Source organism: Delphinapterus leucas, chromosome 13 (assembly GCF_059928025.1).
Source record: "Delphinapterus leucas isolate spDelLeu-1000000601 "Yukka" chromosome 13, BTC_Dleu_Yukka2, whole genome shotgun sequence".
Lineage (NCBI taxonomy): Eukaryota > Metazoa > Chordata > Mammalia > Artiodactyla > Monodontidae > Delphinapterus > Delphinapterus leucas.
Genome location: NC_143141.1, coordinates 86743002 through 86766233, shown reverse-complemented (window position 1 = coordinate 86766233; position 23232 = coordinate 86743002). Strand labels below are relative to the sequence as shown.

Below are 23232 nucleotides of genomic sequence, written 5' to 3'. Positions count from 1 at the left end.
CTTTTTCCTTCTGGTTCTGTGAGTAGACCTTTAAATACAATTTTGGACACAGTAATAATTTCCACAAGAAACAGCTCATCCTAAGTAATCTGTAAGGAAAAGGACTTTCATGAAGGGGAGCGGGAGGAAAAGCTGCCCTTGCCCCAGAAAGATCATTGTTAATAATGGCACAGAGGACCAGAGATAGGGATCGGCTGGACTGCCTTGGAGAAGAAAGGCTTTCAGAAATGATAACTTCCTTGATGTGCTTTCTGTCTCATTGCTTCCTTGGCTGTGGTGATTATCCCCTGAAGAGCAGACTGCCATTCTTAGACGAAAATAAGCTGAGGGTAGACCACGACACTCCTTTCTGTGGCAGAAATGACAGTTTATCCTGTTGGCCAAAAAAATAATGATGGTAATAATAATCATCGTGCAAAATCCACTGGTTTCCCTCGAGAGCTCTTCTCAGTTTCCAGTTTCACCATTGACCAAGGACAACTGAGTCAAGATAGGATTCCCTGCGCTGTAATTGAAACCCCGTGACCCCCACCAGCTACAAAGCCTGAGCATCTAACTTCTCTCCCATCTTTCTAGGTGGGGACCTTGGATTCCCTTGTTGGCCTCTCTGATGAGTTGGGGAAAGTCGATATCTTTGCTGAAAGGTAAAATATTTCTTATTTACTACATACAAGTGAGAATTTGACATTGTTGTCAGGGGACACAGTGCTCTTGCTTTGGCTGAGGCCATACTTGCCTAAACCCGGTCCTGGAAGTCACAGGAAGAGACAGGGCAGGTCTCCGTGAGGGTGCCAGGTCCATAGCTGCGCGTGGGGTCCCTTGCGTAGTTTTGTTTGCTGAGGCAGGGTTTTTTTTAGGGGGCTGCCTTCAAAATGAAGAGGGCTACGGCATAAGGTACTAAAACACTTAGAAAAACAGTTGGTGCAGTTTTCCCCCCAAGGCCTTTTAAGTTTTTCTTTTGTTTTTGTTTTTGTAGGAACATATGCACGTAGTAAAAAAATTCAACTACAAAGGAAAGCAAGCTATCCAGTGAAAATTGTTTTCTTCTCACCTATTTTTCAGTTTCCTGTCCCCTCATTTTTCCTCTTTTAAGGCAATGTTATTATAATTTTTAGGAGAGCCTTCCAGAGACAGCCTGTACATGTACAAATAAATATGAACATATTCTTAAAAATAATTTTATACAAATGATAGCATATATTCTGCACCTTGCTTTTCCCCCTTAATCACATTTCTTAGAGATAGTTTCATGTCAGTCCATAATTGCATTTAAAATTTTTATCTTATTTTATTTTTAATTTTTTAATCTTTTTAAAAAAACATTAAATTTATTTGGCTGTGTTGGGTCTTCGTTGCTGTGTGCGGGCTTTCTCTAGTTGCGACGAGTGGGGACTCTTTGTTGCGGTGCGTGGGCTTCTCATTGCGGTGGCTTCTCTTGTTGCAGAGCATGGGCTCTAGGCACGCGGGCTTCAGTAGTTGTGGCTCGCGGGCTGTAGAGCGCAGGCTCGGTAGTTGTAGCGCACGGACTTAGTTGCTCTGCAGCATATGGGATCTTCCCGGACCAGGGCTTGAACCCGTGTCCCCTGCATTGGCAGACAGATTCTTAACCACTGCGCCACCAGGGAAGCCCCTGCATTTTTTTTAAACTGGCTGCATTACCTTGAATAAATGTAACCTAATTTATTTGAATTTTCTTATTGGTGGACATTTAAGTTTTCTAGTCTTTTGCTATTACAAACGATGCTGTAATGACTGTCCTTTTTTGTACTTCTTTGTGCCCATGTAGGAGTATCAACGAGTATTTGCATGTAAACATCTACAGATATGTCCATATTACCCCTCCATGAAGTTGTTCCTATGTGTACTCCCACCAAAAGTGTATGAGGATATTTTAGTCTTCAAATCATTTATTTAAAAAAATTATTACAAATCTGGTACATAAACATTGGAAAATATTTATAGATCATAGAAAAGCATAAAAAAGAAAATACAAATCATACGATACAAATCACTTGTAAATATGCCATCCGGAGATAACTGGATATGCTATATTTGTTTTATTTGCAGTATGTACGTCCAGCTTTTTCTATACAGAAGTATTATTTATGCATACATATGTTAATAAAGGTGACTTCATGTTACACATTTTTTAAAAAATAAATTTATTTATTTACTTTTGGCCACGTTGGGGCTTTGTTGCTGCCCACGGGCTTTCTCTAGTTGCGATGAGCAGGGGCTACTCTTAATCGTGGTGCGCGGGCTTGTCATTGCAGTGGAACACGGGCTCTAGGCGCGCAGGCTCAGTAGTTGTGGCTCACGGGCTTAGTTGCTCCGCGGCATGTGGGATCTTCCCGGACCAGGGTTAGAACCCACGTCCCCTGCATTGGCAGGCAGATTCTCAAACACTGTGCCACCAGGGAAGTCCCCATATTACACATATTTTGTAACTTGCTTTTCCCTTCATATCTTGTTCTTTGGATCTCACCGTTACCTAGTCCACTGTAATGTTATACCATATGGATTTGCCATAATTTACCTTTTAGGTAGATTTTAAATAATAATACTTCCTTGTCTTGGTGAAGATGAAACTTGTTTAACAAGTGTTTTCACTTGGTTTTAAGAAAAATACAGGTGAGATAGGTGAGGAAAGAGTCTTCAGGGGCCAAGGCATACACCTACCCATCTGCATGAGGGGAGACCAGGGTTTGACTGCCTGACCCTAAATAGAGGGTTTCCTATTTTCAGGGCCTGTGGACATGTGCTTTTTACCTTCTCAGTGGAATGGTGATGTGCATGCTACTGCCTTCTCCGATGCATTTTTATGGAAATTGTATAATGAGGAGTTCTAGTGATCATACTTTGAGGTTTCTAATCTGTAGCTTGGTGCCATGGGCTAGAAATTAAGTTTTCTGTGTTCCAGTTGCTGTTCAGCCACCCATCGCCTAAGAATAAAAAGAATCCTTTGTTAGTAACGTTTTGCTCTATGTGGAATGTTGCACTAACCACACAAAGGCAAATCCTAATCACCAAGCAGTTTGTAGCTCACAGTCCTCGAGAAAGAAAACTAACCTTCACCTTTCTCATCTATGAAATGGGACAGTAGTGATCATCTCTGTGCTTTCAGGGAACAATGAAGGGGAGTGAAATCATGTTGAATCAAGAATGAGCAAATCCCAGGAAGTGTTCTATGAAAAACTAACATCCAAGAAAAAGTGGCTTGATCCCTAAGTATCAGCTCCTTTCTTAGGCTGCTCTGCCCCCTGGGGAGGTGGGCCTAACAGATACCGTGGAGGCCAGCCCACTGTCCTGGGCTGGAGATGCCTTTCCTCGGCAGCCCTGACAAACCACAGGACGAGGCTATGCGGTGAGGTGCAGCAGTGTTGGCTTCAGGGGAGTGAATTGTTAAAGAAAAAAAGAAAAGTGTGAATTGTTCTCAGGCCTGCTGCAGAAATGACAGCTAGTCAGCATTTTTATTTTTCTAGACCTTTCTTTGCTACCAGTTTTCTTCCCTGGTGCAAGTCCTTAACCTCTTTCTTATTCACCAAAGCCCCCTCTACCTCTAATAAAATTCTGTGATCTTGGATTATTATCACTTCCACTTTCCTTTTTTGTTTGTTTCTTTGTTTTTTTCACTAAGCGTTTGTGTTTTGTCCCGTAGCTATCGGTTGCACAAGTTACTCGTGTTTAAGAAAATGCGTGAGTAAGCCAAATTAAGGCTGTAATTGTGAAACAGATAACACCCGAATGAATTAAAGAGTTTTTTGGTTTTTTTTTAAACAGGGTGAGGTATGGAAGAATGAAAATCACTTGCATTGTTTTATTTTTTCCTTGTGGGTGTATATTCCCAAGAGCCTTCCTCTCAGGGGGAGAAGAAAAGCGGTGTGGTCTGGACACCCTGAAATTCTTATTTCTAGCATTTATCTAGTCTAGGGGTCAGATAACTTTTGTTTGGGGGTTAATGCTGGAGCTTGGGGTAAAATAATGGGATACACTAATAATAAAATACAGAGATCAGCTTCAGTTAAAACGACGCCAGTGTTATTGGATAAATAAACCCTAGCTGGGTATGTAACCCGTGCAGCATAAACCCGTCAGCACTGCTACTGGCCAGGAGAACAGAGAAGGATCAGGAGTTTTCAAGGTGTATTGTTTCCACATCCTTTTATTATTTATTTACTTGGTGCACTAGAGTGTTTTTCCACGTAGCTGGAAGGCAACCTTTGCTTACTGGAGCCTTCCTTTTGTTTTTGATTTATCCCCCCATGCTGTCTTTGGTAATTTACTCTGTATTTGCACTGTAATTAATGAACTTTTGAGAAACCAAATGATTTTACCTTTAAAAGAGCCCTCCCTCCCTTTTTTTTTCTCTTCTACGTTTGAGTCCTTCCCAGTATCTTAGCCTGTTTTGCAGTGCTGGTTAAAATATTACATTTCACTGGCGCTTCGGCTGTCAGAGGCACCTCATGAGTTTCTCTGGTACTTTGGTGACCCTCAGCTGCCCCTAAGTGCATTACCTGGCTTGCGGAATAGCTGGTGGCTTTTCTTTAGCCACGTGGCTCCGTGAAGTTGACTGAGGGTTGGCTGATCAAAGATTCCATATCCGAGTGTGGCTGTCTGCTTAGTGATGCAAGTCTTAGGAAGTCGGTTCTTCTAAGGGCATTCTAAAGAGAAGCAAAAATATAATTAAAAAAAAATCACCCAAGCTTCTCTTCTCTGTCACTGCAAGAACATCAGGATGAGATTACCAGCATTGACGCAGTTTAGATTCACTGGAGAAATGTCAGTCGAATGCCTGTTTATGCTGTTGTGCTGTGAGTCCTCAGGGCTCCTTGGTAGTCGCACCGTGTGTGCGCTGACCTCCTGCTCTCTGGAATGACTAACTTTCCCTATGCCCCACTCGCCCCTGTTATCGCCTGCTAATCCTGTTCAGCTCCCCCAGACTCTCCTCTCACCCACACCCCCTGCCTGCAGACTTGCTGATTGACCCTCTCCTAGGACAACTGAGTGCGCCCGCTTCTTCATAACACCCTCCATGGTGGCCTTGTACATTTTCTTGTGGGATCGTTTGATGACTGCCTGTCTTCCCAGCTAGACTGTAAGCTCCAGAAGACCAGCTGAATGAATGAACGGAAGAAAGAATCCTGGAATATTCGAGCTGAACGGGTCCTTAGAGATCTGATCGAACTCCTTCATGTTCCAGATGAGGAAACATGCCCAGAGAGAAGTTCCTAGAAAGAGCTGGGTGGGCTGGGGGCAGTGGAGGGGGAATAGACCCTGGAACCAGATCCACTAATTCACCCATGTGTCCATCTGTGCCTACCCTTCTTCTCAGTGGCTCCCACCAGCGCCAGCAGGAAGCTTAATAGTATTTTTTAATACAGACCTTGAAAGGTGTCTTACTTGTGTTTTATTCATTGCTCAGATAATTATTGTTGACACTTTAAAAAAGTAATATATTTACACATTAAAAAAAAATCCAATGGTATAAAAAGGTACAAAAAGAAAATTGAAAGTTCCACTTTCACCCCAGTCGCTCTCCCCACAGGTGGCCATTATTAGGATTTTGTGTGGTTCCTTCCCTGGTGAAAAAAGACAAAATGAAAAAGTTTTTAAAAGACAAAATGAAAAAAGACAAAATGAAACACACACACACACACACACACACACACATACACACGCACATTCACGATCCAACCCAATATTTACAAATTTTATTTTGAGATATCTACTTAGCACAAACAGATCTGCAAAGATCCTATTCATGATTCATTTCAGATTGCACTGAAATTAGTGGAGATTAACATTCTTAAAACTTTGAGTGTTTCCATGAGCACAGTTCATCTTTCAATTGACTTAGTTCTTTTTCTTTGTTCCTCTGGTAAAGCTTTAATGGTCTATTCAGAAGGTCCTGCAAAATATCTTATTTTTTTCCCAAGTGTTACGGTTTTATTTTGTTGCTATTGTAAATGAGATGTTTTCTTTAAATGCTTATTGTTTGTAAATAGGGATTTTTCACATTGACTTAATGACGTGACAACTTATGGAATTTCCTTGTTGTTTCTAATGATTTTTCAGCTTATGTTCTAAGGTTTTTAGGCATGTAATCATATTGTCTGTAAGCGACAGTTTTCCCTGCTTTTCTCTCATTTTGTTTTCTTGCTTAATTGCAGAGGGTAGTAGCCCAGAAAAATGTTTAATTTGTCAGTGATGGTAGTGGACATCGTATTCTCGTTCCTGCCTTTAATTTGGATCATTTTAGTGGCTCGCCATTAAATATCATTGAGCTCTTGTTTTTGACTATGCTATTATCATGCTAAGGAAGTATCTGTTTCTGTTTTACTAAGAGTTTATCTGGAATAAGTATTGTAATTTTTTTTCAAATTCCTTTTGTGGCATATAATGAATTGGTCCTATGTTGTTTCTTTCTTTTCCCTTGACCTTAATGTGGTATATTTATTAATAGATATCATAATTATTGAATCATCCTTGCATTCCAAGGAGAAACCCTACTTGGGATGTTGAACTCTGTTTGCTAATGTTGCGAGATTTTGCATCAGTAATCATGAATGACAATAGTACTAACATCATAATGTTATCATAACACAGTGATAGTTAACATTTATTGAAAGCCTACTCTGTGACAGCCCAGAGATTTCAATAACTGGTGAAGCTAAAGTTAGAGGCCAGGGAGTCTGGCTGCAGAGTCCTCATGCTTTTTTTTTTCTTTGTGAATCTCATTCCTTTATTCTAGCTCAAGCTTTGTCTCCTGAAATGTAACCCTTTGATTTTTTTTTTTTAACATCTTTACTGGGTATCATTGCTTTACAATGGTGTGTTAGCTTCTGCCAGAGTCCTCATTCTTAACCACAGTATTAAAATTGGTCTGTTGTGTGACAGCACACAATTAAAAAGCCGTATTACGTAGGAAAAGTGGTGGCTTTGTAAGAAGAATTCCAGAAGCTTTCCTTCTTTCTCCATTCTCTCTACACTGTTCAAAATGACATCAACTGACCACATGGGATCTCTAAGCACTTGAGTTGTGGCTAGTCTGAATCGAGATGTGTGAAGTTTAAAATACCCATCAGATGTTGAAGAACCTGTACGTACAAAAAAAAGGATGTAGAATATCTCAATATATTTTTATGTTGGTTACCTGTTAAAATAATAATATTTGGGAGATTGGGTTACTTACATAAAATATATGATTAAAATTAATTTAGTTGTTTTACTTTTTAAAATGAGGCTACTAGAAATTTTTATATTATATGTCTGGTTCAATTCTATTTCTGTTGCACAGCACTGGGCTAGAGCTCCAGACAGTGCCTCTCAAACACACACATGAGCCCCCTGGGGGTCTTGACAAAATGCAGAGTCTGACTCAGTGGGTCTGGGCTGAGCCTGGGATTCTGCATTTTCCCAGACTCCCAGTGATACTGGGGCTGTGGCAGACCGCCCTTGTCATGGCATGGTCAAACAGGGGCTCTCAAAGTGTGTGAGTCAAGTCATCTGGAAGATTTGGTAAAACAGGGTCCTGGGCCCCCTCCAGAATTTCTGATGCAGTAGGTCTGACGTGAGGCTTGAGAATCTACATTTCCGCAAGTTCTCAGGCGATGCTCACACCGCTACTTGTCCTGGCACGGTGATTGAGAACAGCTGCTTTATTTTATTTTAGTTTTTTCTTTTTAACATCTTAATTGGAGTATAATTGCTTTACAGTGGTGTGTTAGTTTCTGCTGGATAACAAAGTGAATCAGCCATATGTGTACATAAATCCCCATATCCCCTCCCTCTTGCGTCTCCCTCCCACCCTCCCTATCCCACCCCTCTGGGTGGTCACAAAGCACCGAGCTGAGAACAGCTGCTTTAAATGGTACTGGGATGATCCGTTTCTGGAAAGTTTAAAATATGTCATTGTGACATATTGGGGCTTGCTGCTGAATTTCCAGTATTCTCTCGGTTTTCTCTTTGGGAGAAGAGATTTTGGTAAATTTCATTTTCCTAGAAAATAATCTATTACCATCAACTTTTCCAAGTTATTTGCATTGAGTTCGATATTGTTGTGAGTTTTATAATTGTCTCTGCTAATTTCTCATTTTGTGTGTGTGTGTTTTCTTTGATTAGGCTACCCAGCAGTTTTACCTATATCACTCTTTAAGAGAAGCAGCCTTTTTTCTCAATATTTAAAAATCAATGTTACCCTTTTCTGATTTCTAATTTTCACATTTCTGCATTTATCTTAGTTTCCTTCCTCTTGCTTTGCTTGGGTTTATTTTCCTGCTCTTTTCTGTGAAACATAACTGAGTTACATGCTGCGTTCATTTATGTTCCTTTTTGTTTCATTCTGTAATGTTTAAGGCGATGGATTTTTCTCGGCATATTATGTAACTTTTGGAATTTTCATTATCATTTTTTTCTAGATGTTCTGCAAGTTTTTAAATGCTTTTTAAAATTTCTGGACTGTTGAGTTTTTTTGTTGTTTCTGTTTTCATTTTTCACTTCTAATTCTATTGCTTTGTCATTAGAGAATAAAATAAGTGCTATTTCTACCTTTGGGAATTTGAAGTTTTCTTTGCTGCTTTTTCTAAGTGTTGCATGGGTGCCTGAGATGGGTGTGGTCTCTTGTTTTCATTGTATAGAGTTGATATATGTCTGTTGGACCCACAGTATCGATGATTTTCGTATCTGCTGGGTCCATGTTTCTAACCTTGATGCGCTTTGCTGCTCTTACTGCTGGATCATAAAGGTCTGTGACAGTTATGACTCCACTGAGGGTTGCCCCTTGATGTTCTCTAGAGTCTCTGTTATATTGTTCCCTGTCTTGAGTCCACACCACCTGCCGGTTGTCACGTCCCTGTTTTGCTAGGGGCCATTCTTTGATTACCCGTTGTATACCAGGCACTGTATTAGGCGCCTTCCATTTCTCTATTTCCTCATGAGATCTTCACCACAGTCCCAGGAACTGGGTGAATATCCCCACGTTCTAGATGAGAACATTGATGTTCTCAGAGTTAAGTCACTGTGCAGGATCATAGCTGACGTGTGTCAGGCCTTCACTGGTCCCCCTGCTTCTCTCCCTTCCTGGCAGATGGCGGGGTTAACTTCTTTCCCGCCCGCCCTGCCCTTCATCCCCTCCTTCAAAGCCTGCTGGGATAGTCTCTGCTTTGACAGCCCCCGACCAGCTCCGGCAGTTCTCACCAAAGCGGAAGTCCCACCTGCAGGGAAGGAGCGGGTGTTGATTTCTGTGCAGGAGGCCACGGGCCAGCGCCAGCCTCAGGCAACATTGTGAAACTCACAGAGTGATTCTTTGGAGGTTAAATTTAGTATCAGGCCCCTCCTTTTCATTTATTTATTTTCTTAATTTTTTGGCTGCGTCAGGTCTTGTGGCGGCCCACGGGCTTCTCTCTAGCTGCGGTGTGTGGGTTTTCTCTTCTCTAGTTGAGGCGCACAAGCTCAGTAGTTGTGGTGCGCAGGCTTAGTTGCCTTGCGACATGTGGGATCTTAGCTCCCTGACCAGGGATCAAACCCACGTCCCCTGAATTGGAAGGCGGATTCTCTACCACTGGACCGCCAGGGAAGTCCCCCCTTCCATTTTAGACCTGGATCAGCTCCTGGGAGCCACGGCTCCACTGTTCTCCAGACCTCAGCCCAGTCCTGTCCACACAGCACTCTTCACGCCTTACATAGATGGCAGCCACTTAGACTTATTTTCAGAGGCTTAAGGGGCAGCTTTAAATGGTTCTTTTTTGGCATTGGCTTTATGTCCGAAGTTAATATCATTCTCAACCGACAGCTTATATGTTTCCATTCTCCTCTTAACGTGGTCTTTCCCACCTCAGTCAAAGGCTCCCGGGGCCCAGGCACCGAGCAAACGGTCTGGGCCCCTCCTTCCTGACCCTCCACTTGAGACCCCAGTGAGGACCGAGCCCGGCGGCCTCCGCCTGCCAAACCTGTCCCGTTTCCGTCCACTCCCCTGCCTTCAACCAAACCACCTTCTTCTCGTTCTGTATTTTTGCACCAAACTCCTGACCCAGGCCCGCCACCTGCCACCTCACCTTCGAAGGGTGGGCCCCCTGTCGTCATCCCATCTCAGTTGGAATGTCACCCCCTCCAGAGGCCTTCTGTGGGCTACCAGCCAGCCGAGCCCCTCTAGGTCACCCTATTTTAATTCTCTGCCTTCCACACACCACTGTGTAACACTCTCCTTGTTTGTCTTTGTGTGTCTCTTGTAGAATATATGCCCCAAGGAAACAGGGACGGTATTTCTGTGCGCAGCTCCTGGCTCAGGGTGTGTGCTGAATTAATATTTACCGGGTACACGTCCATCTCACAGTAGTGGGCCTCCTCTTCTAGCACCTGTACCATCTCCTGGGGAACGTAAAAAATTTACAGGTCCTGGGGCACCACCTCCAGGGATGCTGATTGGGTCCGGTTGGGGTAGGGCCTGGGAATATGCATTTTAAGGGGACCGCTGGGTGATCCTGAGGCAGGTGGGCTTCCGACTTTGAGGACCAGTGTTAGTAACGGCGCTTACACAGCTGTCTAGCCCACTGGATCCTCACGTACTTCTAGGAAGCATGTCTCAAGGCCAGGGATTCTAAATTTATATTTAAAAACTTACAACAAAGTTTTTTGTATTTGTTTTTGTGTGTGTGTGGTTTTTTTGTTTGTTTGTGAACAGGTAATACATTCACATGCGTCAAAGATAAAAACAATATAAAAGGCTCTACATGAGCAGTTTCCCTTATGCTCTCCGCGTCCGACTCCCTCCTCAGCCCCCACTTAGGAAGCTGCTTGTATGAATTGCTTGGATACATTTCTGGTCCTTCTTTATGCAAATACAGGCAAATTCCAGCATAGATTTTTATTTCTCCCCTTTTCAAATACAAAGTAGTAATCCACATGTTTAGCATCTTGCTTCTTTTTCACTTAACAGTATATCCTGGGAGATTTTTCCCATCAGTACATAGAGAGCCTTCTCGGTTTTAAGCTACCTTGAATTCCACATGGGGGAGGTATCATAGTTTATTAACCAGGCCTAGAAGTGGACGCTTGCCTTATTTACTTTTATGGGGAAGGGGATCATTACCAACAGTGCTGTAGGGTGTAATCTTGCTCCAACATCATTCCCTTGCACATATAATTGTGCAGGTGTATCTGCAGGATGAATTCTCAGAAGCAAATTGTTGGATCCCCGGGTCACTGCTGTGGCCTCTCCCGTTGTGGAGCACAGGCTCCGGACGCGCAGGCTCAGCGGCCATGGCTCACGGGTCCAGCCGCTCCGCCGCATGTGGGATCCTCCCTGACCGGGACATGAACCCGTGTCCCCTGCATCGGCAGGCGGACTCTCAACCACTGCGCCACCAGGGAAGCCCTGCCTTTGTAATTTTAATGGATGTTGTCAGATTTCTCTGACCATTTTGCATTTCCACTAGCAATGAAATTAAGGGGTCCCCATTTTCCTACAATCTTTCTAATCAAGTATGCTGTCAAATTTGGGGGTTTTTATGAACCTGATAGGTAAGAAATGGTACCTCAGTGTAGTGTAGGGTTTTTTTTTTAAACGGCTTTATTTAGATGTAAATGATGTACAACAAATGGCAAATTCTTAAAGTGTACATTTCGAATGATGAGTTTTGACATATATACATCAGTGAAACCATCACCACAGTCAAGATAGAGCACATCTGTTACCCCCGAAAGTTCCTTGTGTCACCTCCTCAACAATGATCTGCTTTCTGTCACTGTAAGAGTGTGCGCGTGCTTTAGAACTCTTTTTTTATATATATATAAATTTATGTATTTATTTATTTTTGGCTGCGTTGGGTCTTTGTGGCTGCTTGCGGGCTTTCTCTAAGTTGTGTTGAGTGGGGGGCTTCTCTTCATTGCAGTGCGCAGGCTTCTCATTGCGGTGGCTTCTCTTGTTGCGGAGCACGGGCTCTAGGCCTGTGGACTTCAGTAGTTGTGGCATGCGGGTTCAGTAGTTGTGGCTCGCGGGCTCTAGAGCGCTGGCCCAATAGTTGTGGTGCACGGGCTTAGTTGCTCCGCGGCATGTGTGATCTTCCCGGACCAGGGCTCGAACCCGTGTCCCCTGCATCGGCAGGCAGATTCTTAACCACTGCACCACCAGGGAAGTCCTAGTACTTTTATATAAATGGAATGATATAGTATGTACTCTATTTTTTTGGTTTGGTTTTTCCATTCTGTATCATTATTTGAGATTTATCGATGTTGTAGTGTGTATATTAATCGTCTTTTTTTTTTTTTTTTTTTTTACTGCCAAGTAGTATTCCATTTTATGGGTAAGCCACAATTTATTCACCCATTGGAGGACATTTAGATGGTTTCCAGTTTTGGACCATTTAAGTTGTTATGAATATCCATGTGCCATTTCTGCATTGACATAGTTTTCATTTCTCTTGGGTAAATACCTATTCCTTGAGGCAGCTAGGCTCCTGGTACCCCAAGTGTGATTGCATACCTCCCCTTTGACCCTCAAACCTTTGCATTGCTTCCTGACCCTGTGGGATGATAGTGGCTTAGATGAGAGCCAGATTAGGACCCTCTAAAGCATGGTGTCCCAGGGCATGGCCCGCTTGCCATGGACTAAGCTTGATATTACAGCTGCGTTGAGTACTACTACTTTGTAGACTTAAGGGATACTGATTTTTTTTAAAGAAATGCCCGTTCTTTGAAACGTGCACGTTCTGGGAGATGAGGCAGCAGAGTGAAGCAAACGTCTGGATCCTGTCGGTGGCACGTGAGTGAAGCAGGGGAGGCTGGGGACCGTGGTGGCTCCGAGGACCATTGGGCTGATTTCTTGCTTCACATCCTGAGGCGCTTACCCACTAGCCAGCATTTGCTGAGCGTCTGTGTGTTTTCTAGGAGCCACTATATGTTTGCTTGAGCTGATGGCAGCTCAATTAATACATTTTCAGAGGTCTGTTTGTTTAGTGGTGACCAGATGAGGAAACCAGCGCTTTAGCCGTGTGATGATTTATATGATGGAGGGAGGGTCCTGGTGTAAGCCCCCTGAGGGCGACAACTGTGGTCTGCTTGTTCACCGCTGTTTCCCATAACATCGCCTGGTGCGTAGCGGATACAGTATGTTCTTGCTGAGTGCGGGAGGCAACAATTTTTTTTTTTTAATGGTAGTCCCTTTTTTTTTTTTTTAATTGGGGTACAGTTGATTTGCAATGTTGTGTTAGTTTCAGGTGTGCAGCAGAGGAAGCAACGTGTTGTGGGTGGAGGTGTTTTCCAACGCTTTGTTGTACAATATTTGTTAGGGTTGACTTGCCTTGAGGAGGGGGCACTTGGGCTGTTATAAAGGGTGAGTAGCATCCAGGTAGCTTCAGAAGACTGGCCTGGGAAGGACAAAGGAGGGGAAGAGGGTGGAGAAAGAGGAGGCCGACAGGGAGGGGTGTTCCTTGTAAACTCTGCTGAGGAGTTGGAACGTCAATATTTGAACTTCTTGAGTTGAAGCAATGCGATGGCATGCTAAGCTGTGTATTTTTAGAGATCCCTCTGGCTGCCATGGGACGGAGGGGCAGGAGGAGGCCAGATTGGGAGAGGCAAGGAAAGCACAGTGGAGGCTGTTGAAGGAAACCTGGACGAAGTTGGCATGACCTGCCTAGGACAGCGACCCAGGGCAGGGCTTGGACAGATTTCTGGTAATTGTAAAATATAGTGGTGGTGGGAAAAAAGGGGGTAGAGCCAAGGAACTTTGGGGGAGGTGGCGACATCCAGCATAAATGACCAAACCAGTCCTTGACATTCTCCACGCTGGGCCTCCACCCTTGGAGCCAAGAAAAAGGCCAAGACATTTTTTTATAAAATTGAGATATAATTCCACACTGCAGCATTCCTCCCCTTAATGTATAAACTTCACTTGTCTCTAGTATATTTACAGAGTAGCCCAGCCATTGCCACTACCTAACTCCAGAACGTCGCCATCATCCCCAAAGGATGATTGGAACCCATTGCCGTCCCCTCCCAAGGAGCGTCAAGCTGTCCTAGAGGCCTAGTTTTTGTCCTGGTCAGCTCCCAAGGAGCTGTGTGACCTAAGGCAAGTCCCCACCTCGCCTTGGTCCCTGAAGGCCCTTCCAGCTGTGACCCCATATGATGATTCTGGGTGGGCAAATTATGTTATGGTCATACTTCCATGGCTCTAAAGTAATGTTAAAGATTTTTTAATGGCCGGGGTGGGGGGCTTGTTTCGTTTTATTTTTTAATGGTAATAAAACACAGATGATTCTACTATAATTAACACCCTAATTAGCATCTTAGCATAGATCCTTGTCCTCATTTTTGGTTACCTCCTAAAGTTGCACTTCCGAAAGTGAAATTACAGGTTCAAGGGATGTAGAAATATTTAAAGTTGCTTGTACGCATTGCTAAATTGTTTTCCAACGAGGTTGCGAGAACGTGCTGTTTCATCAGACCCTCCTTGATTCAGTGCCTTTAAAAAACATTGTTCATGTCCCTGGCAAAATGAAAATGATGTATGATTGTGTGAATGTGGATTTCTTGGGTCACCAGCATGAGCAAGCACACTTGCGGGTGTTCCTGAGTCACCTGTCATCCCATTTTGTGATCTGCCATTTCTGACCTTGACCCCTCCATCCCCTGGGAAGGCTGCGGGTAGTACCAGTCTGGTGGCACCCTTCACCTGTGAGCCCTGGGGCCCCTGCCGTTGGGCGTGGTGACCGGGCTGCTTGGTGGGCTGACTTTCGGCAAACTCTCCAGGACGTAGACAAATGTGTGTTGATGCTTAGGGTCTAACCGCCCGGTTATTCCTAAAAGACCCCAGAGCATTTCAGTACCACTTCAGAACAAGTAGCCTTCCTCTCCTCCACGTTCCACTAGGGGGCAAATTTTCTCTGGGGGTAGGTTGGCTTTTTTTTTTTTTTTTTTTGGTGGTGGCATGTGGGATCTTAGTTCCCCAACCGGGGATCGAACCCGTGCCCCCTGCAGTGGAAGCGCAGAGTCCTAACCACTGGAGCGCCAGGGAAGTCCCGGCAGGTTGGCTTTTTGGAGAGGACCAAGAATTTCTATGCTGTGTTGTGGGCAAGTTGAGCTGCACAAAGCCAACCTGGCCAGAACCCGTTCTGTTCTGAGTGACGGTGGCAGGGGGCGGGGTGACTTAACTGAGTGGCATTCCTCTAAAGGTGGAAATATTTGTCTATTTCTGAAACCGAGTTTCTGAGAGTCAAGGGCAGAATTCAAAGTAAGCTGTAAGTGGGGCCAGAGTCCCCAGAGCAGGGACCTCCCAGAGACCTCACTGGATCTTGTTTTTCTAAAAAGAAAGTCACTGAATTGCTCTCCTCACATTTCCCTGATGACTTTGCTGCGGGACATATCCCTTGGCCGAGGAGGAAGCCGAGAGACAAAGGAGCGGGTGAGGTGCCCAGGGGCTCCTGAGTCACCAGAGGAGCCGTGGGGAGCAGGCTGCCTACCTGTGTGGAAGCTTCTGGACCTCACTGCTCAGGGCCGCCGTGTGGCTGCAGAGGGAGACTGGGCCTGTGGTGGCACCTTTACCTTGACTCTGAGGCCAGTTAGCGCTGAGGGAGGGGCTTGGGGTTTGGGTCCCCCGTAGCGGGGCACGTCAATCCCAGGTGCGCTGCCAGCAGCTGGTGTGGGGGATGGAGACTGGCTTTAGAGGCAGGGGTACAGGACTGGTACGAGCTGATGCTGCGGCCACCAGTAAAAGGCCAGGGGCCAGGGGCGGGGGGAGTTTCTTGGCCTCCCTGAATCTGTTTCCTCAGCTCCTGGGGGCTTCTCCTCCTCTGTCCTGAGGATTCAGATGTATCTGTGCCAAGGGCCCTTCTGAGGACCGAGGGCAGCTCACTAAATGGAGCCACCGTTACCCTTGCTTAAGACCCTATGGAAACTCCCTCTTCCCTGCCTGTCACCTGTTGGCCCTCTCCCCCAGGCTTGGGGTCCTTTCAGAAAACCAGACCCACCTTAGTCTGCTCTGCCTGAATTACCCAGAAAACCCAGGGGAGGGGGGATGCCCTCTTTCATGTCCCGTACACTTGCACTCAGGACCTCGGAACCTGACAGCCGTGCTCTCTTTATGAGAGAACTGGGTATAGGAGACCCAGCCCTTCCCACAGAACAGGGGGAGAGGCAGGTGGGTACAGATCGCCCAGCTGAGGCGGAGCTCCCTGATGAAAGCGTGGCCCACAGGGATGCTTTGCTGGGCACAGTTTGGCGTGGAGACACCATTTAGGAAGCACCTCCTCTGTGCTTGAGCCCCGGGGCAGGGGGACTCAGGTGAGTGGGGATCAGCCCACTTCCACCTAGTGCGGGGCAGGCTTCCTGCCCCGGCTACTCCTTCCCCCGACAGACCTGGGCCTGGAAAAGCCCTGAGGCCCTGCATGCCAGACGGCCAGATGAGATTGCAGGAGGAGAGGCGGTAGACAGAGAGATCTCAGAAACACCTGCCTAGCTGTGCTCTTAGCTCTTGAGCCCTCATGTACCCCAAGGAGCAGCAGGGATTCTGGGCCCCCTTGGAGTCCAGGGTGCAGAAATCAGCAGTGCTCAAGGTGCCCCAGAAGATTTGTAGAAAGGGAGGACAGGGTGTTTCTGTCACATACTCGGCCACAGGCATCTCCGTCTTTCCTGACTCTTATCCCTGCCATTCCAGGTCTCTGGATTCTGCCTGCTTAGCTCCTGAAGGCCTCCTCCCTTTTCCGTTCCCTACCTGCCCCGCCTCCCGCCTGGGTGATGCCTCCCCCGCCACCCCCATCTTACTCATTCTCCCCGTGGGGGCTCCCCAGATGACTGCCACAGTATCAGCAGTTAATTTGAAAGAAATCTTAATGGGCTGTGCCCAGGTAGATGCTTTTGACTTATTCCTTTATTAGCTTCTTGCTTTGTGTATTTGCAAGACCATTATTGGTCTTTTTATTATTAATATGTAATCATGCTTGTTTTTTTAAGTCCAAATTCCACCTCTACAGTTCCACTCCCCAAAGGACACCATTTCCACAATTTATTGTGAATCTTTATAGACTTTTCTATACATAATACAAGTTTGAGTGTTTATGTCTTTTGCTTTTTACAAAAATGTGGTCATAACTATAGATACTGTTTATTATTTGCCTTTTTTCCTTTTATTCTGTGATGTACAACCTTTCATGGCAGTCTGAGATACCTCCCTCATTGCTTTTTGTTTGTTAGTTTGTTTTTAGTTTTTTGGCCATGCAGCGTGGCATGCGGGATCTCAGTTCCCCAGTCAGGGATCACACCCGCTCCCCCTGCAGTGGAAGTGCTGAGTCTTAATCAATGGACCGCCAGGGAAGGCCCTCTGCCTCATTGTTTTTTAGAGATTCCTTGGTGGTCCATTATATCAGCTGGGTCCCCTATTGATAACATTGAGATGACTTCCTGTCTTCTGCAATTACAGACCATGCCACAGCCCACATCCTTGTGTATATACGTTTTTTTGCGCAGGAGCCAGCGTATCAGAAGGGCCAATTCCTAGAAGTAGAATTGCTGGGCAAAAATATCTGTGTGTTAAAAACGTTTGATCGATATTCTGAAAATACTCTCTTGTAAAGCTGTTCATTTGACATGCCATGTCAACAGGGCATTGGTATTCCCATTTCCTAGAGTACTTGCCAGTGCTGAAATTATAAATCTTTTTACTGTGCCCATCTGGTAAGTGAAAAATGCTTTATCACAGCCAGTGAGGTTAAGCTTTTATCCTGATGTTTATGGGTGACTTTTTGTTGTTCTGCCAAGCATTTTACCAGGCCTCCTCACCATTAGTGTTGGCTGGTGATTTTGAGCCCTTTTCAGTGCTTGTTGGCCATTTGTATATCTCCTTTGGAGAAATGTCTATTCAAGCCCTAGGCCCATTTTTGAATGAAGTTGTATGTTTTTATGTTGTGATTTTTAGGGATTCTCTATATATTCTGTATATTAATCTCTTATCAGATGGTTTGCAATTTTTTTCTCTCATGCTGTGAGATGCCTTTTTATCCTGTTGATAATGTTTTTGATGCACTGTTTAAAATTTTTCAAGTCCAACTTGTATTTTTTTTTCTTTTTTTGCCTGTGCTTTTGGTGTCATATTGAAGAAATCATTTCCTAGTCCAATATCATTAAATTTTTGCCTTGTGATTTACTCCAAGCATTTTATGGTTTCAGGTCTTACATTTAGGTCTTTGATCCATTTTGAGTTAATTTTTATATATGGTGTTAGGTAAGGGGTTAAATTAACTTCATTCTTTTACAGTTTTCCCAGCACTGTTTGTTGAAATAATTGTCCTTTTCTCATTGAATGCTGTTGGCCCCTTTGTGAAAAATCATTTGATCATATATGTGAGAGTTTATTTCTGGGGTCTCTATTCTATTCCATTGGTCTATATGTATGTCTATGCTAGTACCACACTGTTTTGATTACTGTAGATTTGTAGTAAGTTTTGAAATCAAGAAGTATAAGTCTTTCAGCTTTATCCTTATTTCTTCAAATATTCTCTCTGCTCCTTTCTCTTCTTTTTCTGGGACTACCACAATGCATATGTTGGTCTACTTGATGGTGTCCCACAGGTTCCTTAGGCTCTGTTCACTTTTCTTCTATCTTTTTATTTCTGTTCCTCAGACTCAATAATTTCCAATGTCCTGTCCTCAATTCACCGAGTCTTTCTTCTTCCTGCTCAAATCTGCCTTTGAATTCCTCCAGTGAATTTTTTATTTCAGTTATTGTACTTTCCAGCTCCAGAATTTCTTTTAGGTTTCTCCTTAGGTTTTCTATCTCTTTATTGATATTTCCAGTTTGCTCATACTTCGTTTTCTTAACTTTCTCTGCATCTTCTTTTAGTTCTTTGAGCATCTTTAAGACAATTGTTTTAAAGTCTTTGTCTAGTAGATCTGCCATCAGATCTTTTTCAGGGACAGTTTATGTTGATATATGTCTTTCCTTTGAATGGGCCCTATTTTCCTGTTTCTTTGTATGTTTTGTGATTTCTTTTGTTGTTGTTGAGCCCTGGACATTTGAATCTAATAATGTGGTAACTCTGGAAATCAGATCCTCCACCTTCCCCAGGATTTGCTGGGTTTTGTTGTTTTTGCTTATTATTAAAAAAAAAAATTATTGTTGTAGTTTGTCTCTGTGCCAAGGACCAGCCTGAGGTGTAAACTTAAAGTCCCCTTAAGCCTTTTCTGAGGCTTTCCCTGGACATGCACAGCCATTTTCTAATTTCCCCCATGTGCACAGTTGTTTTTGAATGTCCTAGTCTTAACGTCCGGCTCCCAAAAATGGGAAAAAAAGAGAAAAGAAGGGAGGAAAAATGGGCACTGGCCCTTTAAATCCCTTGGGAGTCACTACAGCTAGAAGGAGGGGGGTTCGCAACAATGTGGGGAGGTGGCAGCAATGGCTGCCCACCTCTTCGTCTGTGCCTCTGTGATCAGAAGCAGCAGTCAGAGCAGATTCTCCACTGTTTGGAGGACAGGGTCCTTTGCCCACCCTGGCTCCTGCAAACTGTATCAGCTGCTCCAGGAACACAGGGCTGCCTGCCATGGCTGGGGGTGGGGAGGGATGGCTGCTACTGTGCTAAGAGCTGAAACTGACCCAGATTGACTGCAGTTTTATGGTTCAAGCCTCCACAGTTGCAAGCCTTCAATAGGCTCCAGAGCTCCAAAACAGTCAGAACAGCAGATAGACTCTGCCAGTGCCACTGTTGTCTAGGTGGGCAGACAGACTCCTGGTGCTTCTGACTCTGCCGTCCTCCTGGAATTCTCTCCTACTTATCACCGTTTTAACCATTCTTAAAATAGTTCGGTGGCATTAAGTACATTCACATTGTTGTGCAACCGTCACTGCCATTCATTCTCAGAACTCTTTCCTCTTGCAAAACTGAAGCTCTGCTAACCCATTTTACACTACACTAACTCCTTATTCCCTCCTCCTCCCAGCTCCTGGAAACCATCATTTTACTTAAGGTTTCTATGAATTTGACTCTAGGTACCTCATTTAAGTGTAATTATACAGTGTTTCTTTTTTTATTTCACTTAACATAATGACCTCAAGTTTCATCCATGTTGTATCAGGCAGCAGAATTTCCTTCCTTTTTAAGGCTGCATGATTATTCCACTGTATGGGTAATACCACATTTTGTTTAGCGATTCATCCACCAACTGGCACTTGGATTGCTTCAATCTTTTGGCTCTTGTAAATAATGCTGCTATGTTTATTTATTTTTATTCATTATTATTTATTTAATTATTATATTATTATTTATTTCGTTTCTTTTGTTTTCTACTTACAAAAGTAACATTATGTCTTAATTCAAGCATGACATTACAGAAGTACATAGAAAGGGAAAAGTGCTGTTCTTGTACCCACAAAGGTAACCAGTGTTAACAGTTTGGTGTCTTTTCTTTCAGGATTCTCGTTTAGGTGTATACTGACATATAATTTTTTAAAGTGGGATTATAGGGCTTCCCTGGTGGTGCAGTGGTTGAGAGTCCGCCTGCCGATGCAGGGGACACAGGTTCGTGCCCCGGTCTGGGAGGATCCCGCATGCTGCGGGGCGGCTGGGCCCGTGAGCCATGGCTGCTGAGCCTGCGCGTCTGGAGCCTGTGCTCCGCAACGGGAGAGGCCACAGCAGTGAGAGGCCCGCGAACCACAAAAAAAAAAAAAAAAAAAAAAAGATAGTATCTGTTGGACTTCCCTGGTGGTCCAGTGGTTAAGACTCTGCACTTCCAATGCAGGGGGCACGGGTTCGATCCCTGGTAGGGAAACTAAGATCCCACATGCTGTGTGGCCAAAAAAAAAAAACAAAGATAGTATCTTGTAAAAGAATATTTTTTCTTTTCTTTGTTTTACCAATTTTTAAAAATTGAATGTTATTTTACAATGTTGTGTTAGTTTCAGGTGTACAGCAAAGTGATTCAGTTTTATATATATACATATATATATATATTCTTTTTCAGATTCTTTTCCATTATAGGTTAATGTAATGGTGATTATAGGTTATTCAATAAGATATTGAATATAGTTCCCTGTGTTTTACAGTAGGTCCATGTTGTTTATCTATTTTATGTATATTAATCCCAAATTCCTAATTTATCTTTCCCCTCCCCCCCCATTGTCCCCTTTGGTAACCATAAGTTCATTTTCTATGTCTGAGAGTCGGTTTCTGTTTTGTAAATAAGTTCATTTGTATCATTTTTTTAGATTTCACATATAAGTCTTTCTCTCTCTGACTTACTTCACTTAGTATGATAATCTCTAGGTCCATCCATGTTGCTGCAAAAGGCATTATTTCATTCTTTTTCATGGCTGAGTAATATTCCATTGTATATATGTACCACGTCTTCTTTATTCACTCATCTGTCGATGGACATTTGGGTTTGTTTCCATGTTTTGGCTATTATACACAGTGCTGCTATGAACATTGGGGTGAATGTATCTTTTCTAACTAGAGTTTTCTCTGGATATATGCCCAGGAGTGGGATTGCTAGATCATATGGTAACCCTATTTTTAGTTTTTTAAGGAACCTCCATACTGTTCTCCATAGAGCCTGTATCAATTTACATTCCCACCAGCAGTGTAGGAGGGTTCCTTTTTCTCCACACCCTCTCCAGCATTTATTATTTGTAGACTTTTTCATGATGGTCATTCTGACCGGTGTGAGGTGATACCTCATTGTAGTTTTGATTTGCAATTTTCAAATAATTAGTGATATTGAGCATGTTTTCATGTGCCTGTTGGCCATCAAAAAATTTCTTTTTGAGGTAAAATGTACATACAGTGAAATGTGTACATCTTGTATGAACAGGTTGATGAATTTTGTTGGGTGCCTCAGTGTAACTAAACCCCAATCAAGGTTGCACACCATCTGCAATTTGCTTTTTTAATTAAAAATATGGTTTCTATATCTTCCCTTGTGGGTTAGTATAAGCTTTTGTGTTAGAGGAGGGAGCCAGAGTTTAGTTTAGACAAGCACTGAAGAGCATGGCTTTGGAGTCATGTAGATCTGGGCTCAACTTCTGCTCTGACACTTATAACTCACTGTAGGGGGACTTTTAGCTCTTTAAGTCTTAACTTTTTCATCTTCAGAGTGGGGATGTTATCTAGCTCAAAAGAGCGTCTCAAGAATTGAGTCCCCAAAACACCTAAGAGCCCTTACAAATCGATGTTTTTTTTAAAAAAAAAAATGACGAGAAACCAGTGAAAGATATGAACACTCTATTACCAGAAGAAGATAGCCATCGGGTAGAGTCTAATAAACCTATCAGAAGATGTCCAGCCTCATCGATGATCAAACAGATGCAAGTTGGAGCACCAGTGAGATAGAACTTTTCAGCTATCAGATTGGCAGGGATTAAAAAGATCCATAATCCGTCACATTAGCAAGGATTTAGGAGGCAGGCACTCTCATCCATTGTTGGTGGGAGGGTACATTGGCTCTGTATACTTGGCGGATAATTTGGCCTTATCTGTTAAAACTGCAAGTGCTCACACCCTGTATTCCAGTAGTTACTCCTCTGCAATTTATCCTACATATGTGCCTGCACAAATGGGCAACATATATGTTTTGCTGCAAAATCATTCAAAGCGTAAACAACCCAAATGTTCAATTGAGAGAATTAGTTATGATACAACCTTGCAATGAAATGCTATGCAGTCAATGAAAGGAATGAGGAAGCTCTACCGTGACGTGTAAAGGTTTTCACAATGAACTGTAAAGTGAAAAAAGTAAATTTAAAACAGCATCTAGACTCTTAGATTCCTTTCAATGAGAAAAATGTTCTGATTTTGTCATACCACAATTCACGGATGACTGTAGTTAATGATCACAGTTAGTCAGGGAATTTTTGTTATGTGCAACAAGCAAGTTTTCCAGCAATTAAGCTTCGTCAGACTGCGCTATTCTGAGATGTTCCGTGGTGGTGTACACGCCTAGGGGCAGGTGTGCCTCCATGCTTGTTATAGTTAAACATTTCTTGGAGGCTAGAATTGGGAACAGCAAAGAGTCATTAACAGAATGACGAGGGAGTTCTGCTTTTAGGTCGATTAGGAAGGAAGCATGTGTGTTATTTAGGTGCTATGACATTCGTTTATTCATTCAGCAAACATTTCCTGAACAGCTGCTATGCTTCAGGCATTGCCATTGGGGCTGCAGTTACTACTTCCTTCATGTAAAGAAATTACTCAAAATATGACAGAGGATATGGTAATAAGAGACAGCAACCTGCATGTGTCGCTATAATAATGATAA

At 43.5% G+C, this 23232-nt stretch overlaps 1 protein-coding gene across 2 annotated transcripts in view; it reads left to right on the top strand.

Annotated features, from left to right (window-relative positions):
* ATP6V1C2 (ATPase H+ transporting V1 subunit C2) overlaps nt 1-23232 on the top strand; it is a 54239-nt gene that overhangs the window by 3329 nt on the left and 27678 nt on the right. For both annotated transcript variants that reach the window (XM_022554132.2, XM_022554130.2), the window contains exon 2: nt 577-644. In XM_022554132.2, coding sequence (XP_022409840.1) covers nt 577-644 — 68 coding nt within the window. The remainder of the gene's footprint in view (nt 1-576; nt 645-23232) is intronic.